The 21,360-nt window shown below is 41.7% G+C and overlaps 2 protein-coding genes across 2 annotated transcripts; both read left to right on the plus strand.

Moving 5' to 3' along the window:
* LOC104772875 lies at positions 2,658-3,584 on the plus strand. Its single transcript, XM_010497433.1, has one exon. It carries the CDS (start codon positions 2,658-2,660, stop codon positions 3,582-3,584), a length of 927 nt encoding a protein of 308 aa, XP_010495735.1.
* On the plus strand, positions 18,248-19,928 carry LOC104771832 (senescence-specific cysteine protease SAG12-like). Its single transcript, XM_010496440.1, has 3 exons — positions 18,248-18,723; positions 18,903-19,163; positions 19,418-19,928. The coding sequence occupies exons 1-3, from the start codon at positions 18,270-18,272 to the stop codon at positions 19,741-19,743; spliced, it is 1,041 nt and encodes a 346-aa protein (XP_010494742.1). The 5' UTR covers positions 18,248-18,269; the 3' UTR covers positions 19,744-19,928.

The raw sequence follows: 21,360 nt of genomic DNA on the forward strand, positions 1-21,360 counted from the left end.
AAAAGGGGGGGGGGGGGAATTTCTGAGCTTCAAGGATTTTGAGAACTAGATCCCAACACACTGTATCAAATGCTTTCTGAATATCGACCTTCACCATACAGCTCTTTGAACAGTTTGCTTTTTGATAATCTTTTATCAACTCCGATGCAAGCAGTACATTCTCACCCAAGCTCCTACCTTTTCAAAAAGCTTCCACCACCGTGTTTCTGACAACATCCTAAGATGCACGAAAAACCTCGACTAAGAAACCATCCGGGCCTGGACTTTTATTCAAAAGCATAGCTAAGACGACCGCCATGATTTGCTCTAGTTTCACTCCCTTCTGGAGAGCTTGGACTTGTGAGTCAGAGCATCTGAATGGTAGCAGGTCCCCTAGCTCAGCAACTGAGATTGGAGTGAGTGGCAAGTTAGTATTACCCAGAATACCTTCAAAATAGGCTACATCATAAGCTTTTATCTCTGAGATGTCTGCAATCCTTCTTCCTGTCTAATCACACAAGAAGTGGATGTGGTTTCTAGCAGCCCTTTGCGTCACAGACTTGTGGAAGAAAACCATGTTCTTGTCTCCCAAACTGAGCCACATAACCTTCTACTTTTGGCGGTAAAATTTCTCCTCTGCAGATAGTAGTGTTTGCCATAAAGTCCTAGCTTTATGCTCCTTTCTGACTGCTAGAGCGTCATGATTAGAGAGAACCGTTTTTTGAAACTCTGCGACTAGTCCAGCCTGACTCTGAACTCTCCTACTGATGTCACTAAAATGTTGCTTGTTTAGTAGCCTCAAGATCATTTTAAGTTTTTGCATCGACCTTACCAGCTTTGCGAGATTGAGTCCTTACACTACGGATGATCCGTAACATGCTGAAAGAAATTGAAGGGTTTCCTCACTGCACTCCTCAGAGAGGGGAGATGAAAAAAACAAGCCGCCTGTTGGTACCGTGATCCGGCACCTCGGATCATGGGCCTGGGCCTAAGATGGACGGATAAAATGGGCCAAGATGAAGTAAAACCGGCCTGCTATGCTGGAGCGTGGAAGGTCGAAGTGAAAGTATAACGGTCGAGCAAAACACCTCGGAGTTCGGAGAACGTTCAAATAAATCAAGCAATAAATCGAGTTAACAAGAGTGCGAGATTTACGGGGTAGATTGATTCGACTTTAATTGTAATAAAGCTATAAATAAGAGAAGAAGGGGAATGAGAAAGGGATCGGAAAAAAAAACTTACTTTTAGCAATAATAATATTCAATTTTCAGTTCACAAAGTTACAACTCTTCTTTACTCTTTGCTCGGAACTAGAACGGTGGTAAACAGTAAACGCCTACCGGACTTAATTCATTTCGGAACTCAGGTGAAAACCTCAGTTCTCACATTTGGCGCTAGAGAGAGGGGGAGAGTTATCACCTGTACTCTTGCTAGTTCCGACTTCATACCCGAACCCACATCGTACAAACACCGCTATGGCTACTAACTCTTCCAATCAGGTAACTCTAGAAACCATCTAGAAACTTTTGCATGATTTCACTGAGAAATCCGACCGTCAGCAAGCAGCCTCCGCTGCTCTTGCCGAGCGTTTTGACAACCTGGAAGGGCAGGTCTCTACCTGCTTGGAGGCAGTCACTACGTCGGTAACCGACCTTTCAGCTTCTCTTGTCCTCCGATCAAAACCCTCGCAGACGTGCTTTGGATTTCACTGGTGTCGTTCCGCCTTTCACTTTGCAGCCAGCAGCAGCAACCGCCACTCCGGGAAATACTTTCCCACCCCAGCTGAGTACTCAAGCAGCGCCACCGTTGGTTGGCGATAGCCACACTCCGGTTCAGCTTGACGTCGCTAGATCCTCTGTAGTCCCGGTTCGTCTTCCTCCCCCTGTGGGCGGAAATATTCTGACTCTTGGTTATGCCTCCAACCCCGAGATCCACCGTATGCGGAGCGAAATCCGGGATATGCGGTCTATGGTGCACAATGCGACTACCTCAGCACCTGATATTTCCCGAGTAATTGAAGAATCAAAGCGAACTCCTTTCTCAGATCATATAGCTCGAGTTCGCATCAAGGATACCGGGAAAATAAAATTCACAAGCTACGAAGGGAAAGGAGACCCAACAACTCATCTAAAGACCTTTTGCTGACCGCCAGCCACGTGGACCTCGAGCCTCATGAAACGGATGCTGGGTACTGTAAGTTGTTCGCAGAAACGTTTTGTGGACCGGCCCTGCTTTGGTTCGCATCTTTGGCAGCTGACTCCATTAACAATTTCACCGAGCCATCCACTTCCTTTGTCAAGCAATACTCTAGTTTGATCGAAACGGCAGTAACAGACGCCAAACTGTAGAATCTAAGTCAAGTTGTCGGAGAGTCGCTCCGGTCGTATATTACTAAGTTCAAAGAAATACAGATCCAGATTTTGGGGCTATCGGGTTCAACTGCCTTGGCAGCACTAAAGAATGGTCTCTGGCATGAGTCCCGTTTTCGCGAAGAGCTAACTGTAAACAAGTTCGCAACCATCCAGGACGCTCTCCATTGAGCTTCGAACTGGATAGTCGCGGAGGAAGAGAAAGCAGAAGCAATTCAAAAGCACAAAGTCATAACCAAGCCTAAGTTCGAAGTCCCAGACAAAAAGACTCCGCCTTCAACCCCGAAGTCCGGAGCGGGCACGTTTGCCATGAACCAATCTCCACAAAAAGGATCTCCCAAAAGTTCTCCGCCTAAACCGCCTTTTTCACCACGCTCCAAGAGCGGAGTACTCCCAAGTAACAAGTGGGTTCGGGATGAGAACACGTACTGCGAGCTTCACAAAACAAATGGTCATTCCACCCGGGATTGCAAAAAATTGATGCACCTCCTCGCAGAAAAATTCGTGTCAGGTGAGATGCCAAGTGTGACTATCTCCGAGCTCGACCCGAAATCAGTTTCCGAGGTCAAAGAAGATGCTCCACCGCTGAATAAACCTAAGACATCCAACAACGGTTCAACTCGTAAGAAAAGGATAGACGTCATAATGGGAGGTTCACGCCTCTTCCGGAACTCCATCACAGCAATAAAAGACCATGAATGTAAGCTCGCAAGCCCGCAACCTAAACGAATCAAAATCACCACGAGTGATTTACCCGAAGTCACCTTCTCGGAGAAAGAAACCAAGGAACTAGATACTCCGCACGACGATGCACTAGTCATATCGTTGGATATTGCGAACCACGAAGTGTGCCGGATCTTAGTGGATACAGGGAGTTCGGTGGATCAAACATTTCTTGAAACACTTACTAGAATGGGTATCGGAAGAGCGCATATTGCGGGACCACCCTCACCTTTGGTCTCGTTTACGAGTGAGACAACGATGTCGTTAGGGACAATAACACTACCGGTCTCAACTCAAGGAGTTGGAAGAATGGTGGAGTTCACAGTCTTTGACCGACCTACGGCCTATAATGCTATTATGGGAACACCTTGGCTTTACCAGATGAAGGCAGTAGCTTCAACGTACCATCAGTGCATCAATTCCCCAACCCCGCAAGGAGTTCGGGAGATTTTAGGAAGTCAACGGACGGCGAGGAGCTGCTATCTCGCGAGTCACAAGCTTCTGGTCCAATAGCAACCACAGCTTGAGGTCCCGAAGAATCCAGTTCGGAAGCAGCTCAAAGGCGACCTCACTGAGTCTATCATTATTAATGATAAGTTTCCAGATCAGGAAATCAAGTTGATTTCTTTTTTGAAGGAAAATATGACCACTTTTGCGTGGTCCGTAGACGAAATGCCTGGGATCAGTCCGGAGGTAATCTCATACGAGCTAAATGTAGATCCAACGTTAAGACCGGTAAAGCAGAAGCGAAGGAAACTGGGCCCCGAACGAGCTGAAATCGTTAACAAAGAAGTGGATCGCTTACTGAGTGCAGGGAATATACGCGAAGTAAAGTACCCCGAGTGGCTTGCAAACACGGTGGTAGTAAAGAAGAAGAATGGGCAATCACAAGTTTGTATTGATTTTAACGATCTGAATAAGGCGTGCCCCAAGGACAGCTTTCCACTTCCGCACATCGATAGGCTAGTCGAGTCCACTTTGGGCCACGAGCTGATGTCTTTCACGGACGCCTTCTCTGGTTACAACCAAATCCTCATGAACCCGGACGACCAGGAAAAGACCGCATTCATTGCAGACCGTAGGACCTACTGTTACAAGGTAATGCCTTTTGGATTAAAAAACGCCGGAGCAACCTACCAACGACTAGTGAACCGGATGTTCGAGCATCAGCTCGGAAAAACCATGGAAGTCTACATTGACGACATGCTGGTAAAGTCCATGGAAGCCAGCTCGCACCTTTCAGACTTGAAAGTTTGCTTTGACATCTTGAACCAGTTCGGGATGAAGCTTAATCCCACGAAGTGCACCTTTGCAGTCCCATCAGGGGAATTTTTAGGATACATCGTCACAGAACGAGGAATTGAAGCGAACTCGAGGCGAATTAACGCCTTCTTATCCATGAGTTCCCCTAAGACATTACGCGAAGTGCAGCGTCTTAATGGGTGAATTGCAGCTCTCAATCGTTTCATCTCCCGCTCTACAGATAAATGCCTCCCATTCTACCAGTAATTGAGAAAAGGAGGGAAAAACTTCTTGTGGGATGCGAAGTGCGAAGAAGCATTCGCTCAGCTAAAAGCGTACCTATCCGAACCTCCGGTCTTGGCTAAACCTGAGTTAGGTGAGCCACTTTTCCTTTATGTAGCTGTCTCGGACAGCGCAGTAAGTGGGGTCTTAGTTCGGGAAGAAAGGGGGAGCAGAGACCAATCTTCTATGTCACTAAGTCGCTTACAGGGGCAGAGTCCAGGTATCCTATGATGGAGAAGTTGGCCCTAGCAGTAGTTACTTCGGCAAGAAAGCTGCGACCTTACTTTCAATCTCATACAATCGTAATTTTAACGACGCAACCACTTCAGACGGTGTTACATAGTCCGAGCCAGTCTGGGAGGTTAGCTAAGTGGTCCGTCGAGCTTAGTGAATATGACATCGAGTTCCAAACTCGAACTTTTGCTAAGGCGCAAATGCTGGCAGATTTCCTGATAGAACTCCCTTTAGCTAGTTCGGTCGACGACAGTGTCGAGATCCCATGGACCTTATATGTAGATGGAGCATCTTCTAGGTCGGGTGCAGGGATTGGGGTTCGTCTCAACTCTCCTACCGGTAAAGTGATTGAGCAGTCATTTCGTTTGGCTTTCAGTGCATCAAATAACGAAGCCGAATACGAGTCCTTCCTCGCTGGCTTACGCCTCGCAGTAGGGATCAGTGTTCGAAAGCTCCGGCTTTTTGTGATTCACAGCTGGTCACCAATCATTTTCTAAGAGAGTACGAGACGAAGGATGGCCGTATGGAGGCTTACTTATCTGCGGCTCGGGAGTTAGTAACTAAGTTCGATGATTTCAAAATTACCAAGATCCCACGAGGTGAGAACTCCGCTGCGGACACTTTAGCAGCCCTAGCATCGACTTCGGACCCTACTATGACAAGAATTATCCCAATCGAAGTCATCGAATTTCCGAGCATACGATTAGAGAGTTCAAATGTAGTAACTCAGGCAATGAAGAAAAAATTAGCCGCCGAAGAGGTAGTTCGCAGGACGATGGATTCAGCTCCCATCACTCGCGCTCGGGATATTATTCATCCACCTCTAGTCGAAGAAAACTCGGACCAAGGTCCGGAACGCTCCAGCTCACCAGCCATCGACCAGTCGGATACCCCATCAAGCAATACGAACACCAACGATTGGGGGGCAGAAGATTGGCGTAGCCCGATCTGGGCTTACTTGGAAAAAGGAAAACTCCCAGCTGACAAGTGGGCAGCCAGGAAACTCAAAATCGTTTGTGCACGGTATTGCATCTATGGCAGGATTCTCCTACGTCGAAGTGTAGCTGGTCCATTCCTAACATGTGTAGCCGGTGAGGAGCCCGAGACGTTAATGTGAGCTGTTTAAGATGGCCCCAATGGAAATCACTCTGGAGGGCAAACTCTGGCCTACAAAATCAAAAGACAGGGGTATTTCTGGCCTACTATGGTGTCCGACTGCGAAGAATATTCCCGAACTTGCGAGAAGTATCAAAAGTATGCTCCGTCAATTCACCAACTTTCTGAACTATTGTCTTCGGTGTCCGCACCTTACCCATTCATGAGGTGGTCTATGGATATCATTGGCCCTTTGCATCGGGGACCGGGAGGAGTACAGTACGTTTTAGCTCTTATTGATCATTTCTCTAAGTGGGTAGAAGTAGCGGCCTACGCGAAAGTAACGAGTGAGGAGGTAGAACAGTTTGTGCTAAAAAGCATAATCTATCGTTATGGCGTTCCTCATGAAATCGTCACGGATAATGGCCCGCAGTTCATCTCCTTGCAGTTCGAATGTTTTTATGCGAAATGAAAAATTCGACTCAGTAAGTCAACTCCTCGTTACCCACAAGGTAATGGGCAAGCCGAGGCAATGAATAAAGTCATATTAGCTAACTTGAAAAAATGACTTGATTCTCGTAAAGGGCGCTGGCTAGACGAGCTGCAAGGCGTTTTTTGGGCGATCCGAAAAACACCTCGCCGGGCTACTAATGAAACACCTTTTTCCTTGGTTTATGGAGTACTTGGAGTCCGTACCTCGTTAAACCCACTCCGAGCTGTGGAAAATGAGGAATTTTTACAGGACACCCTTGATACAATCAATGAGCGTCGGGATCGGGCTTCAGTTCGGATTCAGAACTACCAGAACGCAGCTGCCCGTTACTATAACTCCAAAATCCGAAGCAGGCCCTTGGCAGTCGGCGATCTAGTCCTTCGGAAAGTCCACGAAAACACCAAAGAGAACAATGCAGGAAAACTGGGGATCAACTGGGAAGGTCCGTATAAGATCACCTGCGAGGTCCGAAATGGCGTCTATCGTCTCGAAGATTCAAGCGGGAAGACCGTGCCAAGGTCCTAGAATTCGTTACATCTTAAACGTTTTTATAATTAGTTCGGTATTAAATATTGTATCGAACTAATATTGGCTTGATCCCGAAAGGGTACGTAGGCAGCCCACTTCGGGTCCAGCTATTAGCATCAAATAAAATAAAAGTTTTTTATAAACTTTTAGCGTTACTTCGCACAAACAATATAAACCGAAGTCATACTTCGTATTCTTTAAACCGAAGTCACACTTCCTATCCTTAAAAACCAAAGTCTTACTTCGTACCTTTAAACCGAAGTTTTACTTCGTACGAATAGAGTCTGAAAGTTTAAGATGAACATTTGGGGACTTCAAACCAAAGTCCTACTTCGTACCTTTAAAAAAAAAATCGAAGTCTCACTTCGTATCTTTTTGAGGTCCTAAGGCTAAAATATTTGTAACCTTCTCTTATTCTCAAATAAATAAAAAGGTCTCAAAAACCAAGATCTCACTTCGCATCTACAAAACCGAAGTCTCACTTTGTGTCTTTGAAACCAAAGTCCTACTTCACACCCCTTAAAACAACAGTCCTGTACCTTGACAGACTAAGTCTAAATTTGTTTTTCAATGGCTAAGTAACTTTTATGACTTTGTCGAAGAGCACTTCGCTGGAAGTTCACTTGGCAATCTATATAGCAAAAAGATTTATTTAATAAAGCAGGCAATGTTATGGGAGGGTCACCAAGACCAAAGAACTCCCGAATCAAGTTTTTAAACAAACAAAAACAAAAAGTAAAGCAAAAGCAACAAGAGGGGAGGCAACTCGGGCCCAAAAAGACCCCATGAAAAAGCGATTCACGAAGTAGAAGGGGGATCAGGGGCCAAACTGCGCTCCACAGCATCCGCAGTCAACTCCTCAGAAACATCGGGGAACAGCTCGGACAACGACACCTCAGGCGCGTCAGCTTTGGAAGTGTTAGCTCTAATCACCTCCAGTTCTTGGTTTGACACCTGCCCGATGTTAGTCCCACATTCATCGATTACGATGCTCAGTGGGGGCTTGCTGCATAGCTATTCAGTGGGCGAATCTGCCAAGAGGCTGGAGAAGGCTGAAATATCAAATCACGGAGGGTTACCTTCGCGACATCACCGTCGCCCTTTTCTTCGTCAGCCCGGATTGATTTGAGCTCTGCTTCGAGGTCTGCAATTTCACCTTTAGATATCTCTTCGATCAGCATTCGGTTCGCCTTAATCTCAGCAGCCCTAACCAAAGCTGGGGTCAGACGCTCCCTCTCTTCGAAGTGAGCTCTTACATCTCCAATCAAGGGGCGGAGGGATCGCCTTAGAGATTGGCGCTCCTCTCTTCGAACCTTCTCCATCTTGCAGCAATGACTGGCCTCTAGGAGTTGGTTCCGGAGTTCGATCTCATTGAGCCTGTTCTTGGCAGCCTTCTCGCTCGCCGAAGCCTCATAGTAAAGGTCGCCGGCTTTCTTCAGCTTCCCCCTAAGATCCTCATTTGCGATCCCGAGATCGAGTACTTGAGCTTTCTTCATCCGAGACCGAATCTGCTCGGCCTTCTCCACAGCCTTGGCGTTTATCGCCTCTAGATGGGTGAACTCCTCCACCTGGGTCTCCAGTTTGGCCACCTTGTCTTTTAGCTTCGACAGTTCAGAAACCGAAGGGGCGGCAAAAAGTTGATCCTCATACGAGGCAACCGAACTGTTGAACTCAATCATCATCTGCAAAAACAGGGAGTTAGTACTGCCCTCCAACTAGTGTCATCTAAGATGAGGAGAGCAAAATCTAGACTCACCTCGCCAACTTTATCCGCAAATTGGAAGAAGTTTCCGCGGTTAGTCTCGGTCATGTCCGCAAAAGGCGGAACACGAACCCCGGGTCGAGCAAAACTCCTCAATAAGTCCGCGGGCGAGGGAGGAGGAGCTGCATCAAAGGAAGCTATTTAACTTACTGTCGCATCATGTAAAAAAGAAACGTAACCAACGGCTTTTCCCGTGTTAAAAATAAATGAATAAGTAATAACAAAGCTCTTACCTTGGGGAGAGTGACGTTGTTCTTTTGGCGGAAGTCTACTGGAGGAAACTCCGGACTCTTTAGTCAGAGGGGGGCCCCGGATTTCTTCTCGGAGGGAAGGAAGCCTTCCCTCGAACCAGATCTGCTTTGCCCGTCTCCAGAGGAGCTATTTCGGGCCCGGGCCTTCTCACGGGAAGAGGAAGAAGTTTCAGGCTCTTTCCTCTTCTTTTACAGCTCCATCTGCTGCGAACCACTAGCAGCTCGGCCACTCTCGGTAACCGTAGCAAGAGCACCACCTTCTCCAGGTTCGTCAGTCGAATCCGAGATAATAATCAAAGGGGGCACGGCTGGTTCCGAGGTCGGTTCAGTGCTGTGCTTCCGAGCAGGAGTTGCGGTAGTCACCAAGGTTGAGGGTGGAGCTTCAGTCAATTTCGAAGCAGAAGAGTCAGCACTTCTCGCTGGAAGGCGAGCTTTGCCCTTCGCTAGGGAGTTGGACATTAGCCTCTTTGCCTCTTTCTCGGCATTATCCAAGTCTCTTCTGAAGTTTTTCTCCTCTCTATAAGCCATGGCGGAGGTGTCAAAGAAGCGGGGTTTGGTAGAGGAAACGTAGGAACAGTTCCTAAGTCGGACTCCGGACTCTCTGATCCGTTCACAAGAGAACGAATCCCAAGCGATCTGACCTTCGCAGAGCCGGGAAAAATATTCAGCGAAGGTAGGGGAAAGCTGTCCACGCTCGAAGTGAGCTGCAAAAATGATGATAAAGGGATTAGAAATGGAAGAGGAAAGGACATCTAATACTGTATAAAGTACTCTACGCTACCAATTTTTGAGGCCCACTTCGACACGAACAAATTCGCGCGGGGACCGAAGGTGAGTTTGTTCACAGGAAAAAAGAAAAATGACTTTCGCCACTTTTTGTCCTTCTCCGGGAGGTCGTCAAAGACCTTTAGGCCGGAAAGCGGGCTCACGTATAGAGTGCCCTTGGTTCGCCCCGTCTTCACGGTGTAGACGTGGAGGAAGTCCGGAAGGGACAACTTATAGTCGTGCTCCTCCACGAGAGTCTAGAGGCAGAGGACAGTCCAAACGAAATCAGGACACATTTGGGGAAGAGCAAAACCTAGCTCGGACATCATCTGAACGATGAGCTCCGGAAGTGGGAAAGACAATCCGCCTGCGGAGAAAAACTTGACAAAGGCGCAGCAAAAAAAAACGGGAGGAGGATTCTCCGGCGACTCATTGGCACCCAGGATGCAAATTTCAATCTCCGACAAGATACAACACGATCCCCTAATCTCCGCAATTTCGTCTTCTGAAAGGATAGAAGGGGTGTGGGGACCGTAAACTCCGAGGATGAGCGGTTTCGCAGCTTTGATCGGGGTAGATTTGGGCGGCGACATGATCTCCGTTTAAGAAGAAAGGAGAAGAAACAGCTTTTATCGGCGGATAACGAGAGTAGAGAGGAGGAAAAAACAGAATACAAGAAGCGACTTTAAAAAAAAAAAGAAATGTCAAAAACAAGATAAACGACCTACTTTTATACACCGCGGGTCGAGAGAGAGCAATGATTACCTAGGGAAGCGAAAGGTCCCAGTTTGCTCTCTCTCTCTCTCTCTTATAGCGTGTTAGATTGTACTAAGCCGCTTAGTGGGACCCGGAGCTTGTTTGGGAAGGCAAATCCCATCATTATCGTAATCAAATCATGGGATATGATAAATATTCAGTTTCCCGAAGCGGTTCATCGAAAGTTAAAAGTCCTCCAAACTAAATAGCTCGGGAGACATGGGGGCAACTGTTGGTACCGTGATCCGGCACCTCGGATCATGGGCCTGGGCCTAAGACGGACGGATAAAATGGGCCAAGACGAAGTAAAACCTGGAAGGTCGAAGTGAAAGTATAACGGTCGAGCAAAATACCTGCTATGCTGGAGTGTGGAAGGTCGAAGTGAAAGTATAACGGTCGAGCAAAACACGTCGGAGTTCGGAGGACGTTCAAATAAATCAAGCAATAAATCGAGTTAATGAGAGTGCGAGATTTACGGGGTAGATTAATTCGACTTTAATTGTAATAAAGCTATAAATAAGAGAAGGGGAATGAGAAAGGGATCAGAAAAAAAAAACTTACTTTTGGCAATAATAATATTCATTTTTCATTTCACAAAGTTACAACTCTTCTTTACTCTTTGCTCGGAACTAGAACGGTGGTAAACAGTAAATGCCTACCGGACTTAATTCATTTCGGAACTCAGTTGAAAACCTCAGTTCTCACACCGCGTGATCCGATTGTAGAGGTTCCAAGAATTCCGCATATGAATCGGGAAAAGAAACAGCCCATGATTGGTTAATGAATGCATGATCAATCTTCTTTACTGAGGGATTGTCTTCTTGATTATTCCACCAAGTGAAGGGTAGGCCTTTTGCCTGAGCTTCAAACAGATTAGACTCTTGCATTGCCAGATTAAACTCATCAATCCCCGAAGCATCCACATCCTGAGTCAAGTATTTTGAGTGCTGAGAAGTCCTCAAAATTTAGTTGAAGTCTCCAACCACCGCCCAAGGACATCAATTAATAGGAGTATTTGTATTCAGCCAGCATAACTCAGTCCACAAAGGTAGGCGATCCTCCATATCATTGAAACCGTAAGTAAAAGAAACTGTGACTGTTAGGCTTAGCGACTGAATATAGAAGCTGCAAGTGATTAGCTGAGAAGAAACCTGATAGACTACCATAGATACCGTTGGATCCCAGCAAACAACAATCCTAGCCGTGTTGTGCTGATCAAAATTACCAAAAAACTTCCAACCAGCAGGGAGTGCTCTAGCAACTCATCCTGCGTTTACTTGCCGAATATGCGTTACTAAAAACGCTACAAAATGTGGCTTCAGGAGATTAATCCATTGCTTTCTAAAGTTCTAACATCTGGTACTATTCAGAACTCGAATATTCCACAAAAAGAACATACTAATATTATTAATGTGACAAAGTGACCTTGCGGCCACTCTTCCTACTCTTCATGCATGAGACCAGGATAAAGGGAGCTTCGTATTCATCCTACACAGCCTCGCGTTTCTCCTGAATAGGAGCAGCCAAGCTTTCAGAGATATTCCTATCATTAGAAACCTGATCGAGCGCTACGACGTCAAAAGCCACCACAGTGACATTCACCCCGTCAGCCACTATGACTACCTCTGCCTCTGCGTCCCTAGTTCCTGCGAGATTCTCATTTGGTTGCTCTGTCACTGATTCTGTTGCCGGTTCCGTCCCACCGACGGCCCCTCCGTCAGCCTTCCCCATCAAATACTGTACTGAATCATTCCTCTCTTTGACCTTCCATACAAACTGAGAAGGGCCCTTATGAAATCTTTTTGTTGACCTTCCTTGGCAAGATCGTGGCTGGGTTCTTGGGCGGCTTCGTGAACTATGAGTCCTCCTCCTTGGAAAGGAAGAGTTCGCTACCTTGGAGGGACAACGTTTTGCACTCTACCCATCAAGGGGGAAGCCATGGATAAGACACATTGACTTCCACTTGACGGCCATTTGAGAACCCCGTGATGATCTTAGAGGGGAGATCTTTGGTCAAGCTCAAGTCTACTCTGACAAGTATCTTTGCCACTTCAAAATTTTCCTTTCTCTCAGTTTCAGGGGCTACGGCAATTGGCTTACCAATGACAGTGGCTAATCGACTGAGGCTTTGCTTGTTGAATAACAAGTAAGGGACACCTCTAAGTTCTGCAGTGATGGACGCGGAGGTTATAGGAGGAATCTTTGGAGTGAATTCAAGGGACTACAGAGAGACGAACATGGGATATCCCGCAATGTTCCAAATATTACGATTCAGTAGGATTGCTCTGGTCTTGGGATTTGTAACCTGGAGCAGGAAGGCTCCATGGCCAATCTTGTGCACAAAAAAAGTGAACCAGACCGAGCCCATAACGTATTCACCACTCCAGTTATCCTACCCATGTCTGGAGGATTGCCATAGAATTGGGCAAAGATGAAGTCTTTAAACTCTTCTTTAGCAGATTCGATGTTATCATCAGGAATGAGAACAAACGGAATAGGCTAGTCCACCGTTTATCCATCGGAGATTTAGTCGTAGCATGTGAGGTTTCCTGAGGAGTAGTCGCAGGAGGAGATTCAACGTTAGCCGGAGATGCAAGGCCGGAAGCTAGAGCCTCAACAGCAGCAAGAGATTGACCAGCATTCGTCGGAGGAGAGATCCCAGAAGGAGAGGCTTGGTTATCACATGGCTCGACAACCGAAAAAGATTTCTCAACCAGATCTAGGGAGGAAACATCTGGAGGGGGTGAAGAAAAATTCACTGGAGCATCCCTTTCTCGGGGAGATGGGTCTTTGCCAGCCAGATCCGCAATCTCAAAAGACGCTTCCGATTTGTTGAATTTGGGCGGTTGGCCTACCATGGCCGACATACGAGCAAATTGTAATGTGCCTGGAATCGAAGGGCAAGAGCGAGAGGAACTCTTTTTTTTTTCTCTTAGACTTAGCTTAGCCATCGGAAAATTCTATATACCGGCGTGAAACCGGTAAACGGAACCGATTAGAGTTACGAGAGCCAATCGCCTTTTTTCGCTTAAGAAGAGAGAAAGTTCGACGTAAATGTTTCATACTTATTTGTATGCTAATAATTTTTTTTTGTGTGTGGTGTTAAAAAAAAATACAACTAAAAATTTTTCTAATTATATTTGTAAAGATGCAGTTATTTGTCAATTTCAATTTAGTCTTTTTCTTTTCTAAACAACAATTTCAATTTAGTCTTTTAGACGTTATCACTTCAGCCAAATATATGGTTTGGATTTAAGTCCAAAAATGCAATTTCGTACGTATCCCTCTTGTATTATTATTATATATATATATATATATATTATATTTTTTTTTTCTATTATTCCTAACTACAACTTATTATATTTTAAGGAGAAATAAAAACTTTAAGCTAGAGAGATTCAAATATATGAAATTAGTGGAAAACATCATTGAACAGGAAACTTTTAGCAAATCATATCAATTTATCTACAAAAGAATACTTAGCGTAATGAAGTTTACTTGTTGTGTGTGACTATGAATGATTCGATGATTTGATCGAAATTAGTTCATTTTGTCGACTCATTTTTCTTCTTCTTTTCTTACTTTGATTAATTAAGCTTTTAACTTGCACGAATGGTTCTCTTGTAAATGAACGGAATCCTTGAATTCAAATTAGTTAATTACAAAAAGACAAAAAAAAAGATTCCATGTTTTTGATGAGATTAGTGATTTTGATCCATGAAAGGTACCCACGTACTACTGTACGCAACTAATAAAGAGTACCAACGTAGTCTACGTTTAAGAAATACGATTATCATGTTCCTCGGTTAAAAAACATCTTATTATGGCCAAAAAGCCATATAATCCTTCTAGTGTCGGTTTAAACATATTACATGTCCCTGGGCAAACTAAAAAAAAATGCTCCTTAACCTATAGAAAAACTTATTAATTATTTTTTTGTTCTCTTTGGTTCATGTAACTTTTTTTTTTGTGCCCATTTTTAGTTTACAAAAATTTTTTTGTGTCCCTTTAACTTACAAAGTTTTTTTTTGTGCCTCTTTAACTTACAATTTTTTTTTTTGCCCCTTTTTTTATACGTATATGCCCCTTTAATTTATGTACCCGGGGTGGTCGCACTGCCCGCCCACCTAGTTAAGCCGGCATTGAATCCTTCCTTTGCATGAAGGAGTATTTATTCAACTAAGGACTTAGTGGAGCAAGGTGCGCGATGGGCGGTAGGCTCTGGCTGTTCTATTTCGGTTTGGCGAGATCCGTGGTTACCAGATACTCGACCAAGACCTGCTAATGGACGGGGGAGATTATTGCATCCGAACTTGATGGTTAATCATTTAATTAACCCAATAACGAAGGATTGGCATTTGCCTATCCTAGAAGAATTTATGGATCCTGTGGATATACAGCTTATACGGAGTATGGCGGTCAGTAAAACTTATAAACCGGATCGTTTAGTTTGGCATTTTACTAAATCGGGGAAATATTTGGTGAAATCAGGTTATCGGCTCGCTCGGAATTTAATTGCGGATGTTGAATACGGGCCGACGTGCATGGCTCTCCGGGCTCAGTCATGGAAACTGGATGTCCCCCCGAAGATCCAACACTTTTTTTGGCAGATTGCCTCGGGTACTCTCCCAGTTTTGGAACGGCTAGCATATTGGGGTATCCGATGCGATACATGGTGTAAAAGATGCGATTAAGCAGCTGAGTCTATAAATCACGCTTTTTTTTAGTGTCCCCGCTCGCGGAGGATATGGGAAATGTCTCCGGTATCTTTAGATCCTGAGCGTTTTCCATATGCCTCAATCTATGCGAATTTAGACTTTATTTTTTGGCGGGCCTCATCCCAGTATGATGTATCGGATATAGCTTTTCACCTTCCATGGATCTTATGGTCAATCTGGAAAGATATGAATAAAAAGGTATTCTAGGGAATAGAGGCAGAACCAAATGATATTCTAGATCAGGCGGCTAATGATAAAGTACTTTGGGAGGAGGCCAAAGCTTTTTCGGGGAGATATTTGCAGCCTCCGTCTCTTTTGGAGGATAGGGTTTCTTCTCCACGCTGTCGGCTAGACGGCTCCTAGAAAGGCTCGGATCCTTTTCAGGGACTGGATTGGTGGTACTGTAATGGTGAAGATTCGACGATCCTCCTAGGAGCAAGAACTATTCGACGTGGACCTTTTGGCGGAGTTACAAGCTCTGATATGGGCTATGGAGGCTCTGTCATGCCTACGAGACGGATTGTGCAGAGTTAGTCGCGATGGTGCAGACTCCAGATGACTAGCCCGCCTTCTCGAATTTGTTGGAAGATTTCTCATTGTTCAGATCCTCACTTCCTTCCTTCACCCTTTCCAGGATTCCACGTGAGTCCAATGTCAGAGCAGATTGTCTTGCACGTTCTTCACGTTCTTTAATTTCTGAAACTTCTTTTGTAAACTCTTATCCTCCAATTTGGGCTACCAATCTTGGAGTTCTGTTTTAATTTAATTTAATGTTTGGTTGAAAAAAAAAAATCGAAACCAAAAATCCAAACCTGAACTGATTCAAAAAAATAGACCCAAATCCGAACCCAAAATGTTGGATTTATCTTATTGAGTTCTAAGCTCCTCTATCCGAAAATCCAAACCTCTGAATTCGAACTCAAAAATATCCAAAATAATAATACATATAAATAATTGAGATAATTAGATTTTTAGTACGTTTTTGGAATTTAATAGGGAAAGTAATACATTTCCTATTCATAATTATAGAAATAGGTAGTTTCTCACTGTAGACTGTAGCTTTTTTTTATTAAATTAACCCCTCATGTTTAGTTACTTAAATACTTGATTATATTAATTTTTTTTCGAAATTTTTTCAAATACAAAAATTCTAAATTCTTTTCTTTATAATTTGATATGCATTTTGTTTGATGATTTTATTTGCTAATATTAAATATTTTTTACAAATTATGTATCCGTACAGACTTATAATGTGTACAGATGTCTCTACACATTGTAATGTAAGTTTGTACACATTATTAAGTGTGTAAATATAATTTGTTTAATTTTTAGACGTTCATATGTTTGTACCGCAATGATTTTATGCAGACTACATCTGTACATATACAAATAATCTAAATTTTTTCTTTATAATTTGGTATGCATTTGTTTGATGATTTTATTTGATAATATTAAATATTTTTTACAAATTATGTATCTGTAGAGACTGTACAGATATCTGTACACATTGTAATGTAAGTTTTTACACATTATTAAGTGTGTAGATGTAATTTGTTTAATTCTTAGACTTTCAGATGTCTGTACAGATGTTTGTACCACAATGGTTTTGTACAAATTACATCTGTACACATTATTATGTGTATAGACTACTATCTGTACAGACATCTGTACAGAACCATTGCATATATCACTTTTGGTATAAAATATTTTTCAAAAAAAAACTAAAAAAATGCATATCAATTTATAAAGAAAAAAAAAGTATTTTTGTATCTGAAAAAATTTTTTAAAAATATTTATATGATCAAATATCTAAATAATTAGACATGGGTGTTTAATTAAAAAAAACAGAATAAAAGAAAAAAAAATGCTACTGAAATTCCCCACTCTCTCACTATTTTTCTATCTCACACAAAATGGGTCACACTTTCCATCTCACACACCCTCTCTCACGTCTCTCACCCTCTCACCACTCACACTCACACTCTCTCACACCACCCATTTTTAACATTTTGAATAGTAAAGGTACTAAAAAATGAATTATTTTTTCAAAACGTATTAAATCTATACTTTACCCTAAATAATTTAGAACATAATACATTATATTTTTATTTGAGTATCCGAAATTATACCCGAAATTTTAAATTTTACCCAAAAATTTGGGTATTTATCCTAAAACCCAAAAATTTATTCGAATTTTTTTGGATATTCGGGTAAAATTCCGGATTTTTATGCACACAAAAATAATCAGGGTTTTTAACGGTTCTGAAAATCTATACCCAATCCGACCCGAACCGGAAAGGACCAAAACCGAAATCAAACCAAATTTTTAGGTTTATTCTATTGGGTCCAAAACTTTTCTACTCGAAATATCCAAACCCGAACGGTTCCTACCAAAACCCGATCTGAGTACCCAAATGTCAAAAATTATTTCGCTAACAAAAAAAATCAAATATTCAAAATATTATGCGTTTTTACTTTTTTAATTTTTATCTAAGAACAAATATTGTCTTTTCTAGATAAATAAAATATTTTTTTTTGTTTTAAATAATAGTCACGATAAATAATAGTATGGTTTTTGGAAATATTAATTTAAAATGCTTTGTTAAATTTTAAATTAAATGCGTCAAATAAGTATTTATATATGGGCCCGTTTGTTTCGTGTACAGTGTACTACGTCTAGATACACATATCTAGTGAACACGAAACAAATATAACTAAAACTATAACTAACATAGTCTTTACGCAAAACTTCAACAAATATCTCTGAACACGGCAATGAACATAGTGCAACTAAAACTATAAATCCAAGCATAGTGAAGTGACCAAATTAAAACTTGACTTCAGTTTGATATACGGAAAAAAATAAACTACGTAATAAACATCAACCATCAGTTAGTTATGTATAAATGTATGAGATCATTACTTGTAAACCAAAAATGCTTTGATTTGGATCGGTCACTTCATGTGAAGATTACCAATTACATCCAATCTTTTTTCACTATAAAACCCCATCTCAATACCCTTTTGGAATAATCAAACTAGTACCAAGAATCATTTAACTTTCCTAAAGCAATGGCTTTTAAACTGATGCAAGTATGTTTCTTGGTCTCTCTAATTCTATCAATATGTTTTTCCATCGCTCTTTCTCGTCCACTCGACAATGAACTCATCATGCAAAAGAAGCACATCGAGTGGATGACTAAACACGGCCGCGTTTACGCGGATATGAAGGAGAAAAACAATCGCTACGTTGTGTTCAAAAGCAACGTTGAACGTATTGAACTCTTGAACAGCATGCCTGTCGGTAGAACGTTCAAACTTGCGGTAAATCAGTTTGCTGATTTAACCAATGACGAGTTCCGTTCAATGTACACTGGTTACAAAGTAGTCTCGGCTTTGTCTAGCCTAGGCCAAACTAAAACGACGGCGTTTAGGTACCAAAACGTTTCTTCTGGTGGTTTGCCCATCTCTGTTGATTGGAGGACGAAAGGAGCTGTGACCCCTATCAAGGATCAACGCACTTGCGGTATAAATTAGATCTTTATTCATAAATTTTTTACATCTTTATGATATTTTGCTATGTTTCATTTTGTTTCATACCATTTTATTGAGATAGTATATGTTGTGACGGGTTATCCAATAGTATAAATACATGAAAATTAAATATTTATGATGGTGACACTAATGAAGTGATATTTTGTGTAGGATGTTGTTGGGCGTTTTCAGCGGTTGCGGCTATTGAAGGAGCAGCTCAGATCAAGAAAGGCAAACTTATCTCTTTGTCTGAACAACAACTTGTCGACTGCGACACAAACGATTTTGGCTGTGAAGGCGGTTTAATGGACACCGCGTTCGAGCACATAAAGGTGACCGGCGGTTTAACAACTGAATCAAATTATCCTTACAAAGGAGAAGATGGTACTTGCAATTCCAAAAAGACCAACCCGAAAGCAACGTCTATCACAGGTTTCACTTTTAGCCGAACAGAACCAAAATTTTCTTATAAACAAAATTGGTTTTTATTTTAACAGCCATAATCAGAAAAACCAAATTAAAAAAAAATGTAAAATATATTTATATTGATTAAGTCAAGGTAACATAATTTCTTTTTTCATAAAAATAATTAAGTTATTTTAATCAAAAAACAAGTCTGGAATTCATTAGCCTAATATGTTGAACTTATTAGTCTTGACATGGTTACACATCGTACATACATATAGGTTATGAGGATGTTCCGGCTAACGACGAGAACGCACTGATGAAGGCAGTGGCACACCAACCAGTTAGCGTTGGAATCGAAGGAGGTGGTTTTGATTTCCAATTCTATTCGTCTGGTGTGTTTACTGGAGAGTGCACTACGTATCTTGATCACGCAGTGACTGCGATCGGATATGGTGAATCTACAAACGGATCAAAGTATTGGATCATTAAGAATTCTTGGGGAACAAAGTGGGGAGAGAGTGGATACATGAGGATTCAAAAAGATGTCAAGGCTAAAGAAGGATTATGTGGTCTTGCCATGAAAGCTTCTTACCCTACCCTATGATATCAAATCCGGTTCAGTACCCGGTTATGCTTTTAATTGTGTATTTGCGTGTGGGATTTATGTCTATAAATAATCTGAATAGTTTGTGTAAGAAAAAATTGTATTCAGAATTTCAGATGGTTGTATGCATTTTGTGAAATTGTAATTTACGTTTATCATGTGATGCAAAAAGATTTAATAATTTCGAAACATTTCTTTCACATATAAGGCGATAAATCTGGACGGTATTAGCTAGTGGTAATTTGAAGCATATACATAATAAAATTCCACTTAGTGAAATTGAAAAATTGGTAAGAAAAGCAAAATTTTGAGTTTCTAAACAAAATTTCAGACATCTAATGGTGAAATAATATTAGTTATCAGTTTATAACGACATATGTATATTTTGTTTTTGGCAAGTATAAAATACATATTTGCCAGAAAAATAAAATGATGTTTTTATGCGTTTGGGATCCAACAATATGAAATTTTGGTAAACATAATTTTTTTTTTTTTTTGGTAGGATCTGTATTTTTTCCCTACAACTTTGGGTGAATTTGTGGGATAACCAAAATAAAAAAAGTTATGTAGAAAATAACCATATAATAAAGAAAATTAGGTGAATAACCATTAGTCAACGGAAAATTACCTAAATGGCAGTTTTGGTGGTGATGGAGTAGTGGTGGCGGCGTTGGTCCGGCGGCGGTAGTCCGGAGAAGGTAGTCCGGTGGCGGTTGATATATCATGGTTTTTACGGTTTTTAACCATGATATAAGTGTGTTTTTTTTAGTCTTTTGATTTGTTTCTAGGTTATTTTTGAGTCTTTACAGGTTATCTAGGAATTTTGGATCATTTTGGAGCACTTTACCGAAGGAAATCAAGTTGGAGTCGGATCAGAGTACGAGCATCGATCGACACCACACAAAGGAGCATCGATCGACACTCGTGTTTACCCGACGAGAGAACAACAAATTTGGAAGTTTTACAAATTTGCCCAAAGTCTTCTATAATAGCAACATAAGCCGCTGGACGTGTTTTAGGATGTATATATATATTATTTTTAGGTTTTAGAAATCCTCAAGTTATTTTCTAGCAGTTTTTGAGAGAAGGATATTGAGAGCTTTTGGGAGAGATAGATCTAAATTCTTTGTAGAGAGAAGATTTCTTGAACTCCCTCTTTTACTTTTAATATCTATTCATGTTATTTAGAATTATGATTTGTGCTTTATTTAATATGTCTGAGTAATTTGCCTGTTAGGTTTAGGGTTTTTCATAGGGTTTTTATGATTTATTAGATCTGAAATTTTTTTAGGGTTCTTAATCTTTTATGATCTTCATCCTTGGTTGTTCTTCGCAATAATTCTTGATTGATCACCTAGAATTGTTATCTTAGGGAAATAAATTGATATGAGAATATAATTGTTTTTCTGATTAAACCATTGATGAGCAGAATTGTTTATTACAAAGAGATTTGAATTAATAATTCTGTGAACTTATCTAAACCTGTTTTTAAAGCTGATTTATTACTTAGAATTTTACAAAGAGATTTGGATTTTCTGGTTTTAAATTTAGATATTATTTGCAATGAGAACTGATTTAATTTACCAAAAGTTTAGAGTTCGAGATTTGATCTTTATT

This window comes from Camelina sativa, chromosome 20 (assembly GCF_000633955.1).
Source record: "Camelina sativa cultivar DH55 chromosome 20, Cs, whole genome shotgun sequence".
NCBI lineage: Eukaryota > Viridiplantae > Streptophyta > Magnoliopsida > Brassicales > Brassicaceae > Camelina > Camelina sativa.

Coding starts and splice junctions, on each gene's coding strand:
- LOC104772875 (XM_010497433.1), top strand. CDS start 2,658: ATGAACCAATCTCCACAAAAAGGATCTCCCAAAAGTTCTCCGCCTAAA.
- LOC104771832 (XM_010496440.1), top strand. CDS start 18,270: ATGGCTTTTAAACTGATGCAAGTATGTTTCTTGGTCTCTCTAATTCTA. Junction 18,724..18,902: donor CAAGGATCAACGCACTTGCG/GTATAAATTAGA, acceptor TATTTTGTGTAG/GATGTTGTTGGGCGTTTTCA. Junction 19,164..19,417: donor GAAAGCAACGTCTATCACAG/GTTTCACTTTTA, acceptor ACATACATATAG/GTTATGAGGATGTTCCGGCT.